The following is a 21,696-nucleotide window of genomic DNA, read 5'->3' on the forward strand; positions in this document are numbered from 1 at the left end:
CTTCACAGACAGACAAGTTGCACTGATGTAAAGATGGTTACTTTAGAACGATGAGAAGCAATTTAACAATTAAAAAAAAATGATTAGGAAACCACAGGACCCATAAAGTGAAATGTTACCAAGATGTTCTAAAAATACAGCAACAGAAGAGGAAGCTGTGATTCAGCTGCTGGTGTGTGGTCAGACCACTTCTCTGACACGAAGAAGAAGCAAGAAGATTGTGTGATGTATTTGCTTTAATCTCTCTCTCAAAAATAATGCACCACACATGAATATTAATTTCCAAGAAAATCTGAAAGAAGCATGAAACATATAAAAAAAATATTTTAAACTGTGAAACTGTACAAAGCATCTACAACCTCTTTGGATTTCTTATAGTTTCCACTTTCCACATTCAGCTGTTTAATATATGACTCTCAAGGATGACACCAAGTGGGGACACACGATCACATCCCACCTCTGCTCAGTTTGCCTTTTGACACTTTTGTACCATAACAAAGCAAAACACTTATTATTACACTCTAAAAAATAACAGATACATGCTTAAAGAGAAAAAAAAATATAAGAAGAAATAAAATAGTAGTGAAAACTAAGATTTTAACTTTCACTTAAGACTAGAACAACCATCCCTGAGCTCAACAAAGAGCCTGATGGCGAGTTGATTAAGGATGTCTTAACTTACTACATTCCTTTCTGGACAAAAAGCTTTTTACAGTAATAAGAGTACTGCATCATAACAATAGTCATAGAAGAGAAGAAACATTGTTAAAAATGATATCCAACAGTGAATCATTATAATACTGAAAAAAATGCTTTTTATGTCTTTCCCTTCATGTGTCAAGCAGAGTCTGTTCTGCACACTGTAAAATAACTGATTATTAGGATAAAATCTCTATGAGGTTTGGACAGTATAGACAAATTCCCCACAGGGATACAGTCTCTATTATGAAGTAAAGGGTAATTGGCTGAGATTCTGGGAATAAAAACTGTTTATTTTCTCATCAGAAAGCTTTAACTAATCAGTTATAAATTAAATGTAATGATATGAACACTGTGATCTCTTATTTGTTGGGTTTGTTGACAGTAGCGTAGAGGTCGCTGGGATCAGTGGAGGCTTCAGTAGAAGAGGAGGAATATTTCACAGTGCTGTAGGTCACTGCATCACCTTCATCATCACCATCACCACAAACCTGGGAGACAAAAGGGAAACAGCAACACACATAAATTACACATAATGACATGAAAAAGCATAACAACATAACTCGACAGGAGCTTAGAGATCTGAAAGTCATCATTTTGCTTTTATTTAATGACTGAAATATTATTTTCAATAACATTTTCCTTCATTCAGTAACAACCAAACACTCAGCTTACCCGGGCTTTACTGTTGGTCTTCTTGGTGTAGCTGATGGAGGCGTAGGGAACACCATCTTCAGGATCAGCCTACACAGTGAAGACAACATGATGGCTGCTCAGTAACATGTGGATTTAGACTGACTCATTCTTCAAATCTCTAAAAAGTCACCATGTCACACATTTAAAGAACAAATATGTACAAAATCAAGTGTAATTTTATACTGGGTGTAGTGTGTAATCTCACCCTGTGCTGACTGGTTCCTGGAGTCACTGCAGGGTTTATGTTCAGTCCCTGGACAAATAACAGTCTAGTTACAGTCTTCTATTGACAGCAATAGATACTTAAAGGAGGCATAACATGCTTCTTTGTGATTTCCTGTCTTATATATACTGTTATTATGTCAGATGTCTATGTTAAACATAATCAAAGTTGAGTTGAAGGTGAATGTATGTAAAAATGCTCCCTGACAGTCAAAAGTCAGGGCTTCAGCCTGTCATGAACACTCCATTTGCAAAGTTACCTCTACTTCCTCATCAAACTGACATCAGATCGTTGGCACATGCCCACAAACAGCCATCTGTTCCGTAAGACTTTCGAATATTTCGGATCAGATTTTGGCTCAAACATGTACAGATGTATTTGAGAAGTTTTAAGTAAAGAACAAGAAAAAGAAGTGAAATCCGACCACTACTGTTTGTTTATGTATTCTCTGGAGCCCGAGGAAGCTTCTGGAAGCAGAGGTCTCCTCCTCTCCAAAACAAACAGATCCGGTGATTAAAAATGGTAAAAACACTGAATAAAGCAGTTTCACGTTAAAAACCAGTGTTTCTCTGATGCTGTACGGTGGACACAGTATGTCCGGTAGAGACCGCTAGCCGAGCTGCTGTTAATGTTTGCTCAGCTTGTTTCTCTGATAGTTTCTCTGATAACACGTCTTTCCCTCTCCGAAACAAACATACATAGGGAATAAATCCATAAAAACAGTGAGTAAAGCAGTTTCATGTCAAAAATTGGTGTTTTTCATACTCTGTTTGGAAAGAGGGCGTCCGGGAGGGGCTGCTAGCCGAGCTGCTGCGAACATTTGCTCAGCTTGAGCAGATAACTTAAGATCCAAATGTCCAATGAGTAAAAATTCTTCATCTGGTTAAAAGATATAGTTAAAAATGACCAAGATCTAAAAAGTTTATCATAAAAATGTAGCTTAAAACTGAAAAAAAGTCCATTCATGACAGTTTCTGGCAGGCAACCACAACGCCAAGGTATTATCTTGTGTGCTTGTACTCTTAGGTAGAGGGGTATGACACCATTGACAGGCCACCAAATGAAATGAACCATTACCTTGTTTTCATCCATCTGTGTTTTCGTCCCTGAAAAGACAAAAGAATCGACTTTAGCTTCCACAGTGAAAATCCAGGTTTATCAAAATGTCTTTTTTATGAAAGTTTCATCTGTCAGTGTTCTCACCTTTAGTTTTCTTCCATATGATGATCACCAAAACAATTATTAAGAGTGATGCTAAACCCACAGCCACAATGATGAACTTTGCCCAATCTGGAAAATCTGAAAATATTAAAAACATTTTGACTGCATAGTTCAGTTCTGATCAAAATCCTGATCAAAAGAGAGAAAGAGAGATACAAGTTGTTAAATCTCTACCTTGTTGTTTTGTTGGAGTATCAATGGTTGTAGGAGCTGTTTGGTTCATCGTTGTCTTTGTGCTTTTTCCCATTGTTGCTGTTGTTGATGTAGTTGTTGGTAATTTTGTTGTTTTTGTTGATTTTACTGGTGTTGATTTTGTTGTTGCAGCTCTTTTAGTGTCCTCACCTGAACATATGAAAAAAAGAACAAAGAGACAGTCAGAGAGATGAACTGTAAGACAAAAGAATGTGGTTTGGCTCGAATTATTCATTTTTTCCACTAATTCATGTTGGTGTTGATGTTGTGGATTTTGCATCCTCACCTGGTCAAATGAAATCCCAAAATACCAACAGACTGTGTTGAGAAAATACCCTATAATAATCATCTAAACACAAAAAAATGATAAAGTAAATGAGGCAGATTTCTCACCTGTAGACTGAGGGCTGAAGGCAAACTGCTGCACTTTTCCAGTGTTTTTATCTGTCACGTTACACTTGAATAACTCAGAATACTTTGATGTCTCAGCAAGATGGGAAGTTGTAAACATCACAGTGGCAAAGCAAGAAGACTGTGACTCCTTCAAGTGCTGAGTGTTCACATCCCAATCATTACCCTCATACACCCACTTCACTGTCTGTTCACACTGTCCATATGTCGACACAGAGCAGTTTAACGTCACCTTATCAGTGTCCTTATGTTCAGTCACTGGTGAAGATGGAGATATTGTGAGAGAAAGACAACAAGAGTCAGATTAACTTCATCACTGTGATCATAATTATTGTAATGTTTCAGTATATTGTTCTAACAAGACAGTTTGAGCTGAAAACATTATGATGTAAATACTCACTGGTAACAACAGACAGATCAACCTGAGAGTCTTGACCTTGTTGTTGTCCTGATTTGAACTGTCTGCAGGTGTAAGCACCAACATCCTCAACTGTGACCTTCTTTATAACCAGAGAACAGTTCGCTGTAACACTCAGTCTGTCTGATTTAGCTTTGGCTTCTTCACCAATCTGTCCAAGTTTAATCAGCTCTACTGCTGCTGTGCTTCCTGAACCAACAAAGAGCCAGGTAGCACTGTCACATTTATCCTGATCAGTCATCACATTTTCACAAGACAAAGTGACTTCATCTCCATCTCTGACAGTGATGTAGAGGGAAGTTTGTCCAGTTACTGCTGTTGAGAATTTGAGAGAGAAATGTGATAAATGAACTGAAATAAGAATATGACTGTAGTGTGAATGTTAAAAACAAACAGCATATTTGACTGTCTCAGTAAAATGAAGGTTATTTAATAAAGTACAATAAGGTAATAATGCAGATTTTTGTATCTTACCTGAAAACTGAAGCCCCAGTATCAGAAATAAAAACATTGTAATCCATCTGAGTTCAACCATCGTGCTTCTCTGTCTTTCTCTCTGTCTTCTTCTCTCGCTCTGTCTACTTCCTATCATTAGTAAAATGTCTCCTCCTCATTGTTGCGTCAGTCTATTTTTCTCACTTGTAAGTTAACAACTTTTTGTAGGTGGAGCACATTAGCTTCCCTCCTTTAAATTTGAGTTGTTGTTGTCATTTTTTACAAGAAATATCTTATATAATCTTATAAATCAATAAAATATCTTATTAAATACATAAATGAGTCGATATTGAAGGAGTTAAAGGTGAATGTCTCCACCCACTCACCACCAAAACCACTTCCTTTCCACTGCTGCATTTCGAACTTCACATTTCATCATGACCTCATTATTTAACACTTTTGAAGTGTGAGAACATTGTTCTCTCACATCCTGTGCACAGGAGCAGTATTTCCATTTTAAGGCCTTTAAAAAATGACATTTCCTGTTATTTTTCTCCCTAATTTTGATTAACCACACAATTAGAAATGTACTGGAGTTCAACAGTGAGAGTTAGGATCATTTGCGTCTTTCTCTCTGGTGCAGAATCTCCTCTGTTCTACCTCCCACTTCATCCCATTCATCCAATTACTGCATGTATTCAGACCTTCTATTGCACCTCTTCTTATTCATTAATGCTGAACTGCACACAAATTCAGTACAAAGCAATTGTAATGTAAATAAAGCAATAAAAATTTTCCTGCGGCTTTAGCTCACATTGTAATCAAACTATTAGAACATGGCAATTAAGTTTATCAACACCTAAAGTCTTTAAAATAAACAACTGTAGTTGATTAAATATCATTGCAATTATGCACTCTGTCCCGTCCTATCTCCTATCTTCATAAGGGACTACGCTTATGAAGATATAAAATCTCTGTGTTGTAATTCGCAATAAACTTTACTCATTTCCAACTGATCTCTCCTTATTGAACTGTAGTTTGTGATCATTCATATTCTCACCTGAGGATGGAGGGCTGAAAGTAAGCAGATGTTCTTTGTTAGTGTAACCATCTCTCACTTTACACTGAAATATCTCATGAGATGTTGACTTGAGGTTTAGATGAGAAGTAGGAAATGTCACAGTAACTGAGCAGTTATACTGTGATGTATTATTGTCTTTGTGATCTTCATCCACATCTTTACCCTCATACAGCCACTTCATTATGTGTCGACACAGAGCAGGACAGCGTCACATGGTCACTGTCTTCATATGTATTCACTGGTGAAGAACATAAAGACAAAATTGCTTTATCAATCATTGTAATGTTTCAGTATATTGTTCTAACAAGACAGTTTGAGTTGAACATGATATAAATACTCACTGTTAATAGTAGACAGAACAACATGGGTGACTCATCCTGATTAGTGCTGCTCACAGTAATAAACACCAACATCCACAGGTGTGATCTTCTTCATAACCAGAGAACAGTTGGCTGTAAAACTCAGTCTGTCTGATTTAACTTTGGTATTTTCATGAATCTGTCCACGTTCCACCAGATCCACTGTGTTTCCTGAACCGCTGAAGATCCAGTTAGTATTACATTTACATTTACATTTTTCATTTAGCAGACGCTTTTATCCAAAGCGACGTACATATGAGACGTCTTGTCACATTTATCCTGATTGACTATCACATTTTCACAAGGCAAAGTGGCTTCATCCCCATCTCTGACAATGACGGAAGATGAGATAGAAACATGAAAAACACGCTGAAATATGAATATGGCTTTCATGTTTATAGTTATTGTGAAAAAATTTTTAGTTCAACTAAAATTTGCAAAAGTGTCTCATTCTTGGTTTCCGAATTTCAAGAGACTCAACATCTCAGAGAGCAAGTAAGTATTTTCCCAAAATCTCCATTAACTTGTTTAATGTCATCTCATCCATCTATCAGGTCTGTCATACCAACTACACAATAGATCTGTGTTGGGCCTAAACCATGGGGTCACACCAAGAAAGGCCTGCATGCATTCTTGGTGTGACCCCATGTTTGAGGCCCAACACAGATCTATTGTAAAGGGCGCCCTGTTGAGAACAATGAGAGTCCATTTCGGACTCCATATACTTTGTCCCTCCATGAGCCAGCTTCAATAAAAAGAAGGTACCCCTCGCACATGTTTTTCCCCACTGAAGACTCTCCCCTTGCCGGACGAGACGAGACTTCACTCGTGTTCACCCGAATCCCATTTCTGGATCCAAGAGAGACCGCTGCTGCAACCAGCTCTCTCACCACCTGCAGAAGAAAAAACAGATTTTCTTCACAAAGATGCGGACAACTTCTCTGCCTCGCTCTTCTTCAACTGTGTCGACTCTGCTGTTTTCTCCGCCACACAGCTGAGAATCAGCTTACCGTGAAACCCGCCGAGAGCGAGGATGGCACCGTCAGCATCCGAGCCGAGGAACCGAGCCGAACCGAAGGCGGATTTAACACACGCACCCTGCTCGCTTTCTGAGGCGACCAAGTAAGAGGCTTATGTCTGGGCAGAGGCAGTGTTATAGTGTGTTAGTTTCAGCTTAGTTGCTGTTATTAGCTTTTAGCTTTTTAAGCTTTATTGCTATTGTTTTGTTGTGTACATTGATGGACTGCTGAGTCCATTTGTCCTGCTATACGCCGAGGAGTATTTTGAAGTTTGCTGCCTGTTTAGTTGTGTTCACCATGCTAAACTGTTTTGTGTTTGTCCTGCTCGGGGATACTGCTGTGTTTGTGCCACCGTGAGTGAGAAAGTAAGTTTCTTTGTCGATCAGAAACCAGACAACGTGCGTTACAGACTGCCGTCCTTACACACGGACTGCCGTCCTTACACACGCTCTTGTCGACAAGGGAACTGCTTCTCTCCCTCTCAAGGTCGCTTCCCTCCTCTTTCTTCCCTCTCTTGCGACTAACCTGCACACACGCACGTATACATACACATCTTCTTACACATGTGATGGTCAGATAACGTCGGATAAAGCACTGCCCTCTCTGTCTTTATCCACCGTCAGACACGTGTGTTTAATAAGGAATTGGGTGAGTGCAAGAAGCCGACCAACAGGCGGCGCCATCTTGCTATTATCTAACCAAGTCACCGCCGTACTTCCGCCATTTGGTTCTCACGTGACGTGACCTCTTTCCATAGTCACATCCACGTCCCAAACCCTCAATGTCATTACACCAGATCACGTCACCATCTTGTCACACACACACACATACACACACATGCATTCACCTGCATGTGTTCAACCCTGTACATAGCTGTTTGTGTTTGCTTTGGTAGAATTAGATTTTAGAATAGTTGTTTATTGAATGAAGCATTTGTTAACTCTGTTAATTTTGCGAAGTTTAATAAATACTGTTATATCTTTAAAGAGAAGTTCTTTTGTCGTTATTGTGTTTAAAATATTGTGAAAAGTGGCTGATTGAGGGAGTCAGAGCCCGAATTCAACCCTCCTTTGTTCACCTGTGAATGTTGATATCCCTCAAATATTAACATTCTAGGTGAAGTCTTATATGAGACTTTATGAGACCATGGTCTGGGTGAATACTCTTTTCTGATTGGCTGGCAGCTGTGCGTTAAAAGTAGTTTGGCTCAAGTTTAATCACCGTTCTAAATTCATCTCCTACCCAACCTGTAACCATAGCAACATTAAGGAGCACAGCTGTCAAAGCTTACTCGTCATGAAGTTTTGAAGAATGAGACGCAGCAGAGGAAAAAGAGATGAAGAAGAAGAAGAAGAAAAGAAAGAAACCAAGTGTAAAACAGCACAAGGATCTGACACCTGAAGAACTTAAAATGATGGAGGAGAAGGATGAGATTAATACAAAAAAGGCACCAAAATGGGCAGTTAACATACTGAGAGACTTTCTCTACCAAAAACAAAACAACACTGATTTGGAGACAAACTCTGCTGTTATGCTTAATGAAACCTTACATGAATTTTATGTCTCAGTTCAGGCTGGTGGTGAGTACAGTGTGGCAAGTCATCATGACAACGGTAAGCTCTTGCTTCCTAATATTTTGATTTTGAATTCAAAACTTTCACCAAAAATTTGCAAATACTTTTATTTTATATTGCTGGCAAATGATCATGGTATAAGCAAGATAATCAACTTGTAGGTGTGTGTTTAAGTGTTTTATTCCTTACATAACTGTAGTATTAGTAATAAATGTGTGTGTAACTAAAAGTGAATTTGTTGGTGTCTTCTTGTGTTTGAATCTCAGTCACTTAAAGTTCAAATACCTGTACCGTCGCAAAATCATCATTAAGATTATCAAACCATTTGACTTCACAAATTCCTCAAGTTTAGAAACAGCTTTTTATTGCCAGAAACATCAAATTAATACAACAGCGATGTACAGTTTGAAGTGAGGCAGTTTAAAGGACAGATTCACATTATTCAGGTGCCCATATGAACATTGAAACAGGTTTTACTCTCTGTAATCAAAGATCCCTTTCTAACATGCTTCCAGTGTCAGAGATGAGGAACAAAATCCTCATTCTGTACAAAAATATATTCCAAAGTTTAAGTTAATATGAGGCTTCAGCACTCAGAGTTAATCAAATCAAGTGGGAATCTCCTAAAGTCTTTTTATTATTTCTTTTATTATCCGTCCACTGCAGCTCAGCAAGGAAACACAGAGAAATACTGGCCAGTAATATAATATCAGTTATAATAAAGAGAAGACAGTTACTGACTCTATTAGAGCTCCCAGCTCAGTTAAGTCTATTCTACACAATTTAAAACAAACATGTTAAAAACAATCCAAAATGAAAGTTACTTATTTGTTTTTCTGTACAAATAATAATAAAACTGAGACAAAGTTACAGTGTAAAAAATAAAATTAAAAAATTTGGCTTAACTTCTTAAAGAGGGTGAAAAGTTTGACAAAACAGGGCTGCAGTTAAAAAAAAGAATCAGCCACCTAAACCCACCAAAACACAAACAAAGGCTTTAACTTCTCATATAAAATCTGATGAAATGTTATTTAACTGCGGTGGACTCTGGTGAGTTGATGTTGGTGTGAAAGTTGTTGATCAGTGGAGTCTGACAGTAGCAGAAGGTTCTCCATCGTTTTCATAGTCCACCGTACCTTCATTTTCATCTTCATCATTATGCACCTGTGAAAAACAACACAACACACCTGAGATTCTGAGATTAAATAGAACAAATAAACAACCTTTGTGTCAGACTAATACAGTCAACACTGTTTATTCTTATTGTCTTTATAGAATCACAGTAAATAGTGAACTACCACAAACATAAACATTTGAATATTCAGTTTTTAAACTCACAGCATTGTCATCCATCTGTGATTTGTTCACTGGAAACACAAAAAAAGAGTTTAGCTTCATCAGTAAAAATCTGTGTTCATCAAAACTTCTTGTTCATAAATGTTCTGTGAATGTTCTCACCTTTAGTTCTGGTCCATATGTTGACTGACACAACGATTATTATGAGTGCAGTTAAACCCACAGACACAATGATGAGCTGCAACTGAACTGTAAAGAGAATTAAAACATTAAAAACATTTTTCACTGTTTAAATTCCTGTAGTTAAAAGATAAGAGAAATACAGTATATACAGCATGTGTGCTTTTTATAACCTGAAAAATGTTGCATTTATCACTGCTTCATTACAAAACAGTGTTTCTCTTATAATAGTACAGGCCTGGCAGGCCAAAAAATATCCATACCCCCCGCCCCCTCATATATGTACACATTTAGACATATTTCTCTTTTATCTGTTTTGTACTTTAAATATCAAAGGCTGAGAGACAGAAAGAGAGAGAACAGTGATCAACAACAAGGTTTGAGACTCAGACGTGTGTGTGAACACACTGACTGAGATGAACTGATAAGAGAATATCTCCACCCACAGCCAAGACTCAGTCTGACATTCATACTTTAGCCTAAGAGTTGTTAAAGCTAGGATTTAGTGGCATCTAGTGGTGAGGTTGCAGATTGCAGCTATCTTAATATCACTTCCCTAACCCTCCCCTTCCAAGCATGTAGAAGAACCTACTGTGGTGAAACTGGTAAATCTCGTGACACTCGTGAAAATCGCAAAAGGTCGCTGTTGTCTTTGTGCTTTTTTCCTTGGTTGCTGCTGTTGGTTTTGTTGTTGCAGCTCTTTTAATGTCCTCACCTGGACAAATGAAAAAGGAACAACAGACAGAGAGATGAACTGGAACAAAAGAACATTGTTTGTGTGTTGTATTTTCATGCAGATGCTGTTGCGTTTGGCTCGACTTATTTGCTTTTTTCATTCATTTGTATTGATGTTGATATTTTGTTTTGGTTCTTGCATCCTCACCTGTACAAATAAATCTGAAAAACCCAATAAACTTAAATGAAAAAATACCCCATAATAAACATCTACACACAAAAAATTAGAAACTAAATGAGGCAGATTTCTCACCTGAAGACTGAGGGCTGAAGGCAAACAGATGCACTTTTCCAGTGTTTTTATCTGTCACGTTACACTTGAATAACTCAGAATACTTTGACGTCTCAGCAAGATGGGAAGTTGTAAACATCACAGTGGCAAAGCAAGAAAACTGTGACTCCTTCATGTGCTGAGTGTTCACATCCCAATCATTACCCTCATACACCCACTTCACTGTCTGTATACACTGTCCATATGTCGACACAGAGCAGTTTAACGTCACCTTATCATTGTTCTTATATTCAGTCACTGGTGAAGATGGAGATATTGTGAGAGAAAGACAACAAGAGTCAGATTAACTTCATCACTGTGATCATAATTATTGTAATGTTTCAGTATATTGTTCTAACAAGACAGTTTGAGCTGAAAACATTATGATGTAAATACTCACTGGTAACAACAGACAGATCAACCTGAGAGTCTTGACCTTGTTGTTGTCCTGATTTGAACTGTCTGCAGGTGTAACGACCAACATCCTCAACTGTGACCTTCTTTATAACCAGAGAACAGTTCGCTGTAACACTCAGTCTGTCTGATTTAGCTTTGGCTCTTTTACTAATCTGCCCAAGGTTAATCAGCGCTACTACTACTGTGCTTCTTGAACCAGCAAAGAGCCAGGAAGTACTGTCACATTTATCCTGATCAGTCATCACATTTTCACAAGACAAAGTGACTTCATCTCCATTTCTGACAGTGATGTAGAGGGAAGTTCGTGCAGTTACTGCTGTTGAGAATTTGAGAGAGAAATGTGATAGATGAACTGAAATAAGAATATGACTGTAGTGTGAATGTTAAAAGCAAACAGCATATTGGACTGTCTCGGTAAAATGAAAGTTATTCAATAAAGTACAATGAGGTAATAATGCAGATTTTTGTATCTTACCTGTAAACTGAAGCCCCAGTATCAGAAATAAAGACATTTTAATCCATCTGAGTTCAACCATCGTGCTTCTCTGTCTTTCTCTCTGTCTTCTTCTCTCGCTCTTAGCTCTCAAAATGTCCTTATTAGTGGTTCATAAAGAGAAATACACTGTCTACTTCCTGTCATGAGTAAAGTGTCTCTTCCCCATTGTGGCTTCAGTCTGTTCTTCCTCACTTGTAAATACCCAGCTCCTTGTAGGCGGAGCATATTAGCTTCTCTTCTCTTTGAATTTTAACATTTTTGCATTTTTCGAGTAGGCTGGCGCTCACATCTGCAGTATCTTATATAATCTTATATATCTACATAAAATTTTATATTATAATCAGCCAAGAGTAAATATATAAGGGATTAGATAGTATAGAAGTTAAGGGTGAATGTTTCCAACCACTCACAACTAAAACCACAACACACTTTATTTCCACTGCTGTATTTCAAAGTACTTTATGTTTATAATCATGACCTCATCATGTAATGTAAGGCAGTATTTACATGTAAGGACAAATGATTTCCCTTTAAATAGGACATTTTCTGTGGCGCCCTAATATTGAACATATTAAAAAAGATACAGACCAAATAACTGCAACATCTGATAAGCATAAAGTAGCATGGTGATACTGCAGCAGCTGGGAAAGAACACAGATAAGATGATGTTTTAGTGGTCTGAGACCTGTTAGTTCCTCATTGTATATTTGAGGTCAGTTTCTGAGAACTGAACAGGAAGTGTTTTGGTGAGAATGTGCTTGTTCCACAAGTGTGTGAGTGACTCAGTCATCACTAATAACCTAATTAGTGGTTACTTAGACCTTGTCTCTAGCTTGTTGTGTAGCACAACAAGCTAGTGAAGCTCTGTAATCAAGAATCAAGTTCTTGCACATGCTCAGTGGCGTCTGCCTTACACACAGCAATAAGAAGAATGTGTATTTGTTTTAATATTTCTCTCTAAAAAATACACCAAACACAAATGTTAGTTTATGAAAAAGTCTGAAAGGATCATGAAACATTTTGAAATTTATTTAAAACTCTAAAAGTCAACAATAGATTTACAACTTCTGTTAATTTCTCACAGTTTCCACTCATTAAGCTCTTTAATATATGAGTCTCAAAGGCGACACCATTAATTCAGTCCAAGTAAAAGATGTTGATCACATCACACCTCTGACACTTTTGTACCTCAACAAAGCAAACTGAACAGAGACACACATGTTTAAATTATTACACTCAAAATTTACCAAATACATGCTTAGAGAATTCAGTTCAGTCCAAAAATGATAAGAAATAAAATAACAATGAAAACTACAATTTTAACTTTCACTCAACATTAACACAACTATCACCAAACTCAATAAAGCGTCTGATAGTGAGTTCATTAAGGATATCTTAACTCACTACATGCCTTTCTGGACAGAAAGCTATTTACAGAAATACAACATAGATGAGAAAAAAACTGTTGAAAATCATATCAAACACTGAATCATTATAATACTGAAAAAACTAAAATGTTTTTTTGTCTCTGTTTCATGTGTCAAGCAGAGTCTGTTCTGCACAATGTAAAAAACTGATTATTAGGATAAAATCTCTATAATGTTTGGACAGCATAGACAAAGTCCCCACAGAGATACAGTCTCTATTATGAAGTAAAGGGTAATTGGCTGAGATTCTGGGAATAAAAACTGATTTTCTCATCAGAAAGCTTCAACTAATCAGTTATAAATTAAATTTAATGATATGAACACTGTGGTCTGTTATTTGTTGGGTTTGTTGATGGTAGCGTAGAGGTTGCTGGGATCAGTGGAGGCTCCAGCAGAAGAGGAGGAAGCTTTCACAGTGCTGTAGGTCACTGCATCACCTTCATCATCACCATCACCACCAACCTGGGAAACAAAAGGGAAACAGCAACACACATAAATTACACATAATGACATGAAAAAACATAACAACATAACTCGACAGGAGCTGAGAGATCTGAAAGTCATCATTTTGCTTTTATTTAAGAACTGAAATAAAATAAATATTTTCTTTTTTTCTCCTATCTGATGAAACTTTTCCCTTCCTTTACACCAGTGTAACCAAACACTCAGCTTACCCGGGCTTTACTGTTGGTCTTCTTGGTGTAGCTGATGGACGCGTAGGAAACACCATCTTCAGGATCAGCCTACACAGTGAAGACAACATGATGGCTGCTCAGTAACATGTGGATTTATACTGACTCACTCTTCTAATCTTATTTTATTCTCACTCTCAGAAGGAAATTAGGCTCAAAGGTCACTGTGTCACATTTTGGAGAACAAATATGTACAAAATCAAGTGTAATTTTATACTGGGTGTAGTGTGTAATCTCACCGTGTCCTGACTGGTTTCTGGAGTCACTGCAGGGTTTAAGCTCAGTCCCTGGACAAATAACAGTCTAGTTACAGTTTTCTATTGACAGTAATGGATACTTAAAGAGGACATAACATGCTTTGTGATTTTCTTTCATCTATATAATGTTATAATGTTAAATGTCTATGTTAAACATGGTTAAAGTTTCAAAACTTTTCATCTCGAAAATGTATGGATGTATTTGAGATGTTGATATTTTGAGTAAGGAATTAGACAAAGAAGTGAAATCCGACCACTCCTGTCTTTTAAATAGACTCCAGAGTCGAAGGAAGCTTCTGGCAGCTGACCAGAACAGAGTGGGCTCATCAGGAAGCGGGTATTAAAGAGACAGGAGCTAAAACAGCCTGTTTCAGACAGAGGCTGAACTGAGGGGCTGCATAAAGGACCAGTACAAGATAAATAAGGAGTCTTTTGATCTGTGAATCATGCAAAGATATTCCAGTAGAGCCCCAGAAAAAAATTATAGACCTGGAAATGTGCATGATATGTCCCCTTTAAAGCAGAATACCACAAACACTGGTTTTCTCTGAAAAGTCATAACTGTATAAACATTAATAATTCAGTTTGTGAACTCACAATGTTTTCATCCATCTGTGTTGTCTCCCCTGAAAAGACAAAAGAATCGACTTTAGTTTCCACAGTGAAAATCCAGGTTCATCAAAATGTCTTGTTTATGAAAGTTTCATCTGTCAGTGTTCTCACCTTTAGTTTTCTTCCATCTGATGATCACCAAAACAATTATTAAGAGTGATGCTAAACCCACAGCCACAATGATGAACTTTGCCCAATCTGGAAAATCTGAAAATATTAAAAACATTTTGACTGCATAGTTCAGTTCTGATCAAAATCCTGATGAAAAGAGAGAAAGAGAGAGATATAAGTTGTTAAATCTCTACCTTGTTGTTTTGTTGGAGTATCAATGGTTGTAAGTGCTGTTTCGTTCATTGTTGTCTTTGTGCTTTTTCCCATTGTTGCTGTTGTTGATGTAGTTGTTGGTAATTTTGTTGTTTTTGTTGATTTTATTGCTGTTGATTTTGTTGTTGCAGCTCTTTTAGTGTCCTCACCTGAACATAGTAAAAAAGAACAAGAGACAGTCAGAGAGATGAACTGGAAGACAAAAGAACGTTGTTTGGCTCGAATTATTCACTTTTTCCACTAATTCATGTTGGTGTTGATGTTGTGGATTTTGCATCCTCACCTGGACAAATGAAATCCCAAAACACCAACAAACTGTGTTGAGAAAATACCCCATAATAACCATCTAAACAAAAAAAAGAGAAACTAAATGAGGCAGTTTACTCACCTGTAGACTGAGGGCTGAAGGCAAACTGCTGCACTTTTCCAGTGTGAATATCTGTCACGTTACACTTGAATAACTCAGAATACTTTGACGTCTCAGCAAGATGGGAAGTTGTAAACATCACAGTGGCAAAGCAAGAAGACTGTGACTCCTTCATGTGCTGAGTGTTCACATCCCAATAATTACCCTCATACACCCACTTCACTGTGTGTCTACACTGTTCATATGTCGACACAGAGCAGCTTAACGTCACCTGATCAGTGTCCTTATGTTCAGTCACTGGTGAAGATGGAGATATTGTGAGAGAAAGACAACAAGAGTCAGATTAACTTCATCACTGTGATCATAATTATTGTAATGTTTCAGTATATTGTTCTAACAAGTCAGTTTGAGCTGAAAACATTATGATGTAAATACTCACTGGTAACAACAGACAGATAAACCCGAGAGTCTTGACCTTGTTGTTGTCCTGATTTGAACTGTCTGCAGGTGTAACAACCAACATCCTCAACTGTGACCTTCTTTATAACCAGAGAACAGTTCGCTGTAACACTCAGTCTGTCTGATTTAGCTTTGACATATCTACCAATCTGCCCAAGTTCAATCAGCCCTTCTGCTGCTGTGCTTCTTAAACCACTGAAGAGCCAGGTAGTACTGTCACATTTATCCTGATCAGTCATCACATTTTCACAAGACAAAGTGACTTCATCTCCATCTCTGACAGTGATGTAGAGGGAAGTTTGTCCAGTTACTGCTGTTGAGAATTTGAGAGAGAAATGTGATAAATGAACTGAAATAAGAATATGACTGTAGTGTGAATGTTAAAAACAAACAGCATATTTGACTGTCTCAGTAAAATGAAAGTTATTTAATAAAGTACAATAAGGTAATAATGATGATTTTTGTATTTTACCTGTAAACTGAAGCCCCAGTATCAGAAATAAAGACATTTTAATCCATCTGAGTTCAACCATCGTGCTTCTCTGTCTTTCTTTCTGTCTTCTTCTCTCTCTCTGAACTCTCAAAATGCAGAAGTACACTATCTACTTCCTATCATAAGCAAAGTGTCTCCTCCCTATTGTGGTTTCAGTCTGTTTTTCTCACTTCTCAGTTATCAACTTTTTATAAGCATATTCCCTTTAAATTTGAGCATTTTTGCATTTTACAAGCAAGTTCATGCTTCATCTGCATCTTATATAATCTTATATATCTGTATAAGAGTTTACATTATAATCAGCCAAGAGTAAATACATGAGGGATTAGATGTTGCAGAAGTTAAGGGTTAATGTTTCCACCCACTCACCACGAAAACCACTTCCTTTCCACTGCTGTCTTTCAAAGTACTTTATCTTTATATATCATGAACTCATCATGCAATGCTTTTAAAACATGGAAACATTGTTTTCTCCCACACTGTCCACAGGAGCAGTATTTGTATTTAATGACAAATGATTTCCCTTTAAAAAAGAACATTTTCTGTGGCGCCCCAATATTGGCGAAGACACAGACCACATAACTGCAACATCTGATAAGAATAAAGTAGTTTAAAGTATGTTTTAAAACACAATTAGGATTCTTTCGTGACAGAATTCATGTTGATGTTTGACAGCACACATGAACAGACTCTGACTCTTGACACTCATGGTGCAACACGGTGATACTGGAACAGCTGGGAAAGAACACAGATAAGATGATGTTGTAATGGTCTGAGACCTGTTAGTTCCTCATTGTATCTAGCAGCTGTTTTTCCCCTGGAAATTGAGGGGGAAGTGTCTTGGTGAGAATGTGGTACAACAGCAGCAGAGAGGTTTTATCTTCTAACATAACAACTACAAATGGTTAACACACTGATGAGTGTCCTGACTGAATACTACATATGCAGTGTCAGTTTTGTTCATGTTGTGAAATTAAATGAGTTGTCGCATTGTGCTTTTCTTCTCACAAATGAACACACTCGAGATGTTTATTTTGTCATCACCACTCTGTGTTTGAGAGGTTTGTCGCGCTACATACACACTGCAGAGATGATTTTCGTACATGTATATCACAGTATGTTCATGCATTCACCATGGTCACCTCTGAACATAGATTGAGCAATTGTATTCTTGTGCATTCTCATGTTATTCTTGATGCATTTTGTGGTCTATAAGCCACTGGTTCCTCATTGCAGCGTTGTCTTAAGAATTCAGAGGGAAGTGTTTTAGAGAAAATGTGGGTACAACAGCAGCAGAACTCTGGAGGTTTCACGCTCTAATGATGAGCAGATAAACATCAGAAACACGCGAAGCTCAGAGGAACAAAAAGTTAATGCTTAATTAAGACATACTGTACGATAAAGAGACTGATAAATAAAGTTTCATATGCTTAATGAAGCCTCTAGTCCAGTTATCTTGTCATGAGACAACAACTCAACCTTGACCTTCTTTATAACCACAGGACAGTTTGCTGTAAGTCTGGCTGATTTCGTGTGACATGTTCTCCATTCTGCCCACGTACAACCAGCTCTAAATATATCTTCCAAATCAACCTGTTGAATGAAGCAACAGCATCAGAAAAATAGAAATTTTACTCATCTGGTACCAGACATTCTGCTCTCTTTTTTTAATTTCTCTAATGAACTCATGATCCCAGAAATCTGTATTTTTGTTGTAAGATGCAAATGTCACATGATAATTATTGCTTAATTTGGTTTTGAGGAAGTGTTTTTATGTGAAGCTTCTGGTCAGAAGAAAATAAACCGCAGACATGCAGAAATACATAAATACATAAATACAATTTTAAAGACTATTATAACTAACTTTATAACTATTACTTAACTAGAATTTGCCCACTCAATGTCAAAATAAGAGAAAGTGGTTTTTGGGGTGTTTTTAGTTTCTTTTTTTCAGCGTAACTTTTTGTGGAAAGATTCATCGGAAACATTTTGGTGTCAACGTGGGAAGAACAGCAGCAGATGTCTGGTGGTTTGTTCTTCAATTTTATTGTAGATTCTTTGAAAATTAAATCTTCTCTCTGTGCTTTTGTTCCTCTGGACTGGAGATAAGTGTTTCTGTCAGAATAGGGCTGTTTTATGACTAAAAGGACAGGTTCACAATTTTTGAAGTCCATCTTAATATAATAGTCAAGAACCTAAATGAACATTACAACATAGATTTTTCTTGCTGTAATCATTCCTCCTGTTCATACTGACCATTAGAAGATCCCTTCATAATGCACTTACAATGTAAGTGATGGGGGCTAAAATCCACAGTCCTCCTTCTGTCCAAAAATCTATTTAAATGTTTATCTGAAGCTAATATGAAGCTTCAGCGTCCAAATGAGTCAAATCAAGTAGATATCTTTCGACGTTACAGTCTTTTTAATGACAAAGTCCCTCTTTTTGTTACTATACTTCCACCTGCAGCTCAACAGGGAAACACTGTCCGAGGAAACACAAAGAGGGAATTTGATGCTAAACAGACTGTAAATGTGGCAGATATCCACTTGATATGACTAACTCAGACTGCTGAAGCCTCATATAAGCTTCACATCAACTTTTAAATGACTGTTTGGACACACTGTGGATTTTGTCCTTCATCACTTAAATTGAAAGCACATTTGAGGGGGATCTTTTAATAGTCAGTATAAAGAGGAGGAATGATTAAGGTGAGGAAAACCTCTTTCACTGTTCATATGGACACCTGACTGTTGTTTTAAGACACACTTGAAAAATTGTGAACCTGTCCTTTAAATGTCATCATTTGCATTAAACACTAGAGGGTGACCTTAGTCATGATAAAACTGAAGGCTTATGGATGAAATGAAACATTATTCACAGTGACTCCAGCGTGTGATTGAACTTTTAAAGATACTCTCAGTTTACTACAAGTCAATATTAAGCACCTGTTAATCTACAATAAATTTGTAAAGTAGATTTTTTGATCAATTTAGTTATAAACTACTAAAAGATGCACATTAGATTCTACAGCCTCTCTGGGAAACCTGCCTCCCATCCAGCAGCTCCCACACAGAATAATTAGATCAGGAATTCAGACAAAAACAAAAGCAGTCTCACATTATCAGTTAGCATGTTAGCATGTTAACATTTGCCAATTAGCACTACTAAATAAATCTGATTGGAATACAATTAGTTTTGCAGATTTGGTCATAAACCCAAGTATCAGACAACTTAAATATTTGATCTGATGATGGTGGCAGATGAAAACTCACTGATCACCAAAGTTATAAAGAGGAACATGAATGTCTATACCAATTTTCAGGGCAATAGTTGTTGAGACATCTTAATTAAAATCTACCACAAATGTCAACCTCAAGATAACAATAAAGGGAAGGTCAGGGGATCACTAAAGTCTGGATATATACACCAGTTTCTGTGGAAAATTATCCAATAGTTGTTGAGATAATTCAGATTCAACCAAATTGGTGGACAGACACTTAAGACCATCTTTAAAACATTATAACAATGCAAATAACCTAAAAGCAGGGGTTTGAAAGCAACATTTTCTCTCCCACTTCCTGTGTTATGCAAACAAAATTGGCAATAAGGGACAACCCAATGATAACGTACAAAATTATAAAAAATCTGGTGTTTGGGTCAATATTCGCTGATGTTTTAGACTTAATTTGGTTCAACATTAGCAGATCTTTAAAGCCCTTTTCACTGATATTTTAGCCCCATTTGTACTATTGTTCTGTATGTCTCTCTGTTCTCTTTCTCTCACTTCATCTGAAACAAAAGTTGTCCCAGGTGATGAAGAAGATGGAGAGCTCCCAAAGCTTGAGGTTGTTTGCCATGATCGACTTCAAAAGTTGTGTATAAATGCTTGTATTAGGTTCGACAGGAACTTTTCAACTTTGTTTTGTTACAGCCGAAGCTTCAAGGAAGCTTCCTGGATAAAATGTGAGTCAAAGGCATCATGTCTGATGTAAAACATATATTGTGAAGATCTTTGCCCCCAATTTAATAACTTGGTTTTGTAACAAGTTAAGCTATAAAATTCATTCAGTAAAGTTTATCATTGACAAGGTTTAAAGTATCTAGGTAAAAGATATATCTGAGATTTTGTGTGTATGAAGGTGAACTGTGTGTGTATATGCGTATCTTCTTACATAATGTGTGGGCACAGTCTTAATCTTAGTTTAGTTTCAGTTTAGTAGGTAGGCAACTGTTGCTTAAAGCTTGTCATTGTGTCAGAGAGTGTTCACAGCCCCACATTCCTGCAGTTCAATTTCAATTATCATGCAAATATTTGTAAATATGTATTATTTTATGTAGTCACTGAGCTATGATGGATGGATTAAGGTTTCCATAAGCTAAACTAGTTAGACACAATACCTACTGTCATTGTTTACAGCCAAATCTGTATTTTTCACCATATATTCTCATATATAATTGAAACTGTACATGAAAAATCAGCCCTTTTGGTTTCTCAAATGACCAGTATTGAATTCTAACATACATGTAGCTAATATAACAGCACTGCAATACGTCCTACTTTCATTAAGATTAAGATTAAGTTAATTTTCATTGAAAATGTTTTATAGAGGTGTTGACTCAATTCTTTGGTCATAGGCTGTGATGACCCCGCCTCTTTTGGCTGGTGGGCTGGCTGCTTGTCTTTGTGGGTCTGCACCATTACCACACCGGCATACGCCTATGGTGCGCCAAATAGGTGGAGTCTGCACACCATTTAAAAGGCGACTCAGTCGGCACAAAGTCTTGATGCCCTGCTCAATTTTTCCCATACAAGTAAATCTATGTACGGGAGAGACTGCACGGTTTGCAAACAACATCTTGAGGACCTTGAACATCTGTTCTTTCTGTGTCCCATCTGCATCCCCTTTATCCACCAGGTCAAGCTTCTGTTAGAACATCTCACTGGACTGAAAACGTTAATGGACACGGACTGGACATGGACTTAATTGTTTGGATTATCCCAGAGAAGGACTGATATAAACACAACATTGATTAACATCACTCTGGCCCATGCCAGATATGCAGTATACACTGTGACAAATTTTGCCCTTTAAGAGGGCAAAAATGTGGAAAAATGGAAACTGTTCTGCAACCTGTTGCCCATTCAAACATTGTTTTTGGCAGACAAAGGTGAAGATGTTTTTGTGTAAAATGCAAAAATGGTATTTATTTCCAAAGACAAAAAAGATCTGAGTTTTGCATTTTAGTTTTGTTGTGATGGTGTTTGGAGGCATACAATTTGATATGTTCATTTTCTTTTTTCCCCTTGCAAATAGTTTTATTTTATGTAAATAGATATT

General features: G+C 37.1%; 3 protein-coding genes across 3 annotated transcripts; all 3 read right to left on the reverse strand.

The window, feature by feature from the left end:
* Positions 1-218: 218 nt before the first annotated feature.
* LOC137168983 (uncharacterized) lies at positions 219-4,173 on the reverse strand. Its single transcript, XM_067571901.1, has 8 exons — positions 3,843-4,173; positions 3,425-3,700; positions 3,014-3,181; positions 2,822-2,917; positions 2,696-2,724; positions 1,601-1,648; positions 1,375-1,443; positions 219-1,190 (listed from the first exon to the last, which is right to left on the reverse strand). The coding sequence occupies exons 1-8, from the start codon at positions 4,099-4,101 to the stop codon at positions 1,062-1,064; spliced, it is 1,074 nt and encodes a 357-aa protein (XP_067428002.1). The 5' UTR covers positions 4,102-4,173; the 3' UTR covers positions 219-1,061.
* A 4,551-nt stretch (positions 4,174-8,724) lies between these two features.
* Positions 8,725-11,843, reverse strand: LOC137168987 (uncharacterized). The gene is made up of 7 exons (XM_067571905.1): positions 11,703-11,843; positions 11,211-11,543; positions 10,793-11,068; positions 10,397-10,519; positions 9,787-9,873; positions 9,667-9,695; positions 8,725-9,492 (listed from the first exon to the last, which is right to left on the reverse strand). The coding sequence occupies exons 1-7, from the start codon at positions 11,761-11,763 to the stop codon at positions 9,409-9,411; spliced, it is 993 nt and encodes a 330-aa protein (XP_067428006.1). The 5' UTR covers positions 11,764-11,843; the 3' UTR covers positions 8,725-9,408.
* Positions 11,844-12,731: 888 nt separating this feature from the next.
* On the reverse strand, positions 12,732-16,202 carry LOC137168984 (uncharacterized). The gene is made up of 8 exons (XM_067571902.1): positions 15,842-16,202; positions 15,424-15,699; positions 15,017-15,184; positions 14,823-14,918; positions 14,697-14,725; positions 14,082-14,129; positions 13,825-13,893; positions 12,732-13,612 (listed from the first exon to the last, which is right to left on the reverse strand). Exons 1-8 carry the CDS (start codon positions 16,098-16,100, stop codon positions 13,484-13,486), a joined length of 1,074 nt encoding a protein of 357 aa, XP_067428003.1. The 5' UTR covers positions 16,101-16,202; the 3' UTR covers positions 12,732-13,483.
* Positions 16,203-21,696: the final 5,494 nt, after the last annotated feature.

This window comes from Thunnus thynnus, chromosome 18 (assembly GCF_963924715.1).
Source record: "Thunnus thynnus chromosome 18, fThuThy2.1, whole genome shotgun sequence".
Taxonomy (NCBI): Eukaryota; Metazoa; Chordata; class Actinopteri; order Scombriformes; family Scombridae; genus Thunnus; species Thunnus thynnus.

What these genes read in the sequence shown, in the direction of transcription:
- LOC137168983 (XM_067571901.1), bottom strand. Translation starts at nt 4,101, where the DNA reads ATGACTGATCAGGATAAATGTGACAGTGCTACCTGGCTCTTTGTTGGT. An exon ending in CTTCAGCCCTCAGTCTACAG is followed by an intron (nt 3,182 to 3,424) that starts GTGAGAAATCTG and finishes TCATATGTTCAG; the next exon opens with GTGAGGACACTAAAAGAGCT. An exon ending in CATATGGAAGAAAACTAAAG is followed by an intron (nt 2,725 to 2,821) that starts GTGAGAACACTG and finishes TTGTCTTTTCAG; the next exon opens with GGACGAAAACACAGATGGAT.
- LOC137168987 (XM_067571905.1), bottom strand. Translation starts at nt 11,763, where the DNA reads ATGGTTGAACTCAGATGGATTAAAATGTCTTTATTTCTGATACTGGGG. An exon ending in TGATCTGTCTGTTGTTACCA is followed by an intron (nt 11,069 to 11,210) that starts GTGAGTATTTAC and finishes CATCTTCACCAG; the next exon opens with TGACTGAATATAAGAACAAT. An exon ending in CATATGGACCAGAACTAAAG is followed by an intron (nt 9,696 to 9,786) that starts GTGAGAACATTC and finishes TTGTGTTTCCAG; the next exon opens with TGAACAAATCACAGATGGAT.
- LOC137168984 (XM_067571902.1), bottom strand. Translation starts at nt 16,100, where the DNA reads ATGACTGATCAGGATAAATGTGACAGTACTACCTGGCTCTTCAGTGGT. An exon ending in CTTCAGCCCTCAGTCTACAG is followed by an intron (nt 15,185 to 15,423) that starts GTGAGTAAACTG and finishes TACTATGTTCAG; the next exon opens with GTGAGGACACTAAAAGAGCT. An exon ending in CAGATGGAAGAAAACTAAAG is followed by an intron (nt 14,726 to 14,822) that starts GTGAGAACACTG and finishes TTGTCTTTTCAG; the next exon opens with GGGAGACAACACAGATGGAT.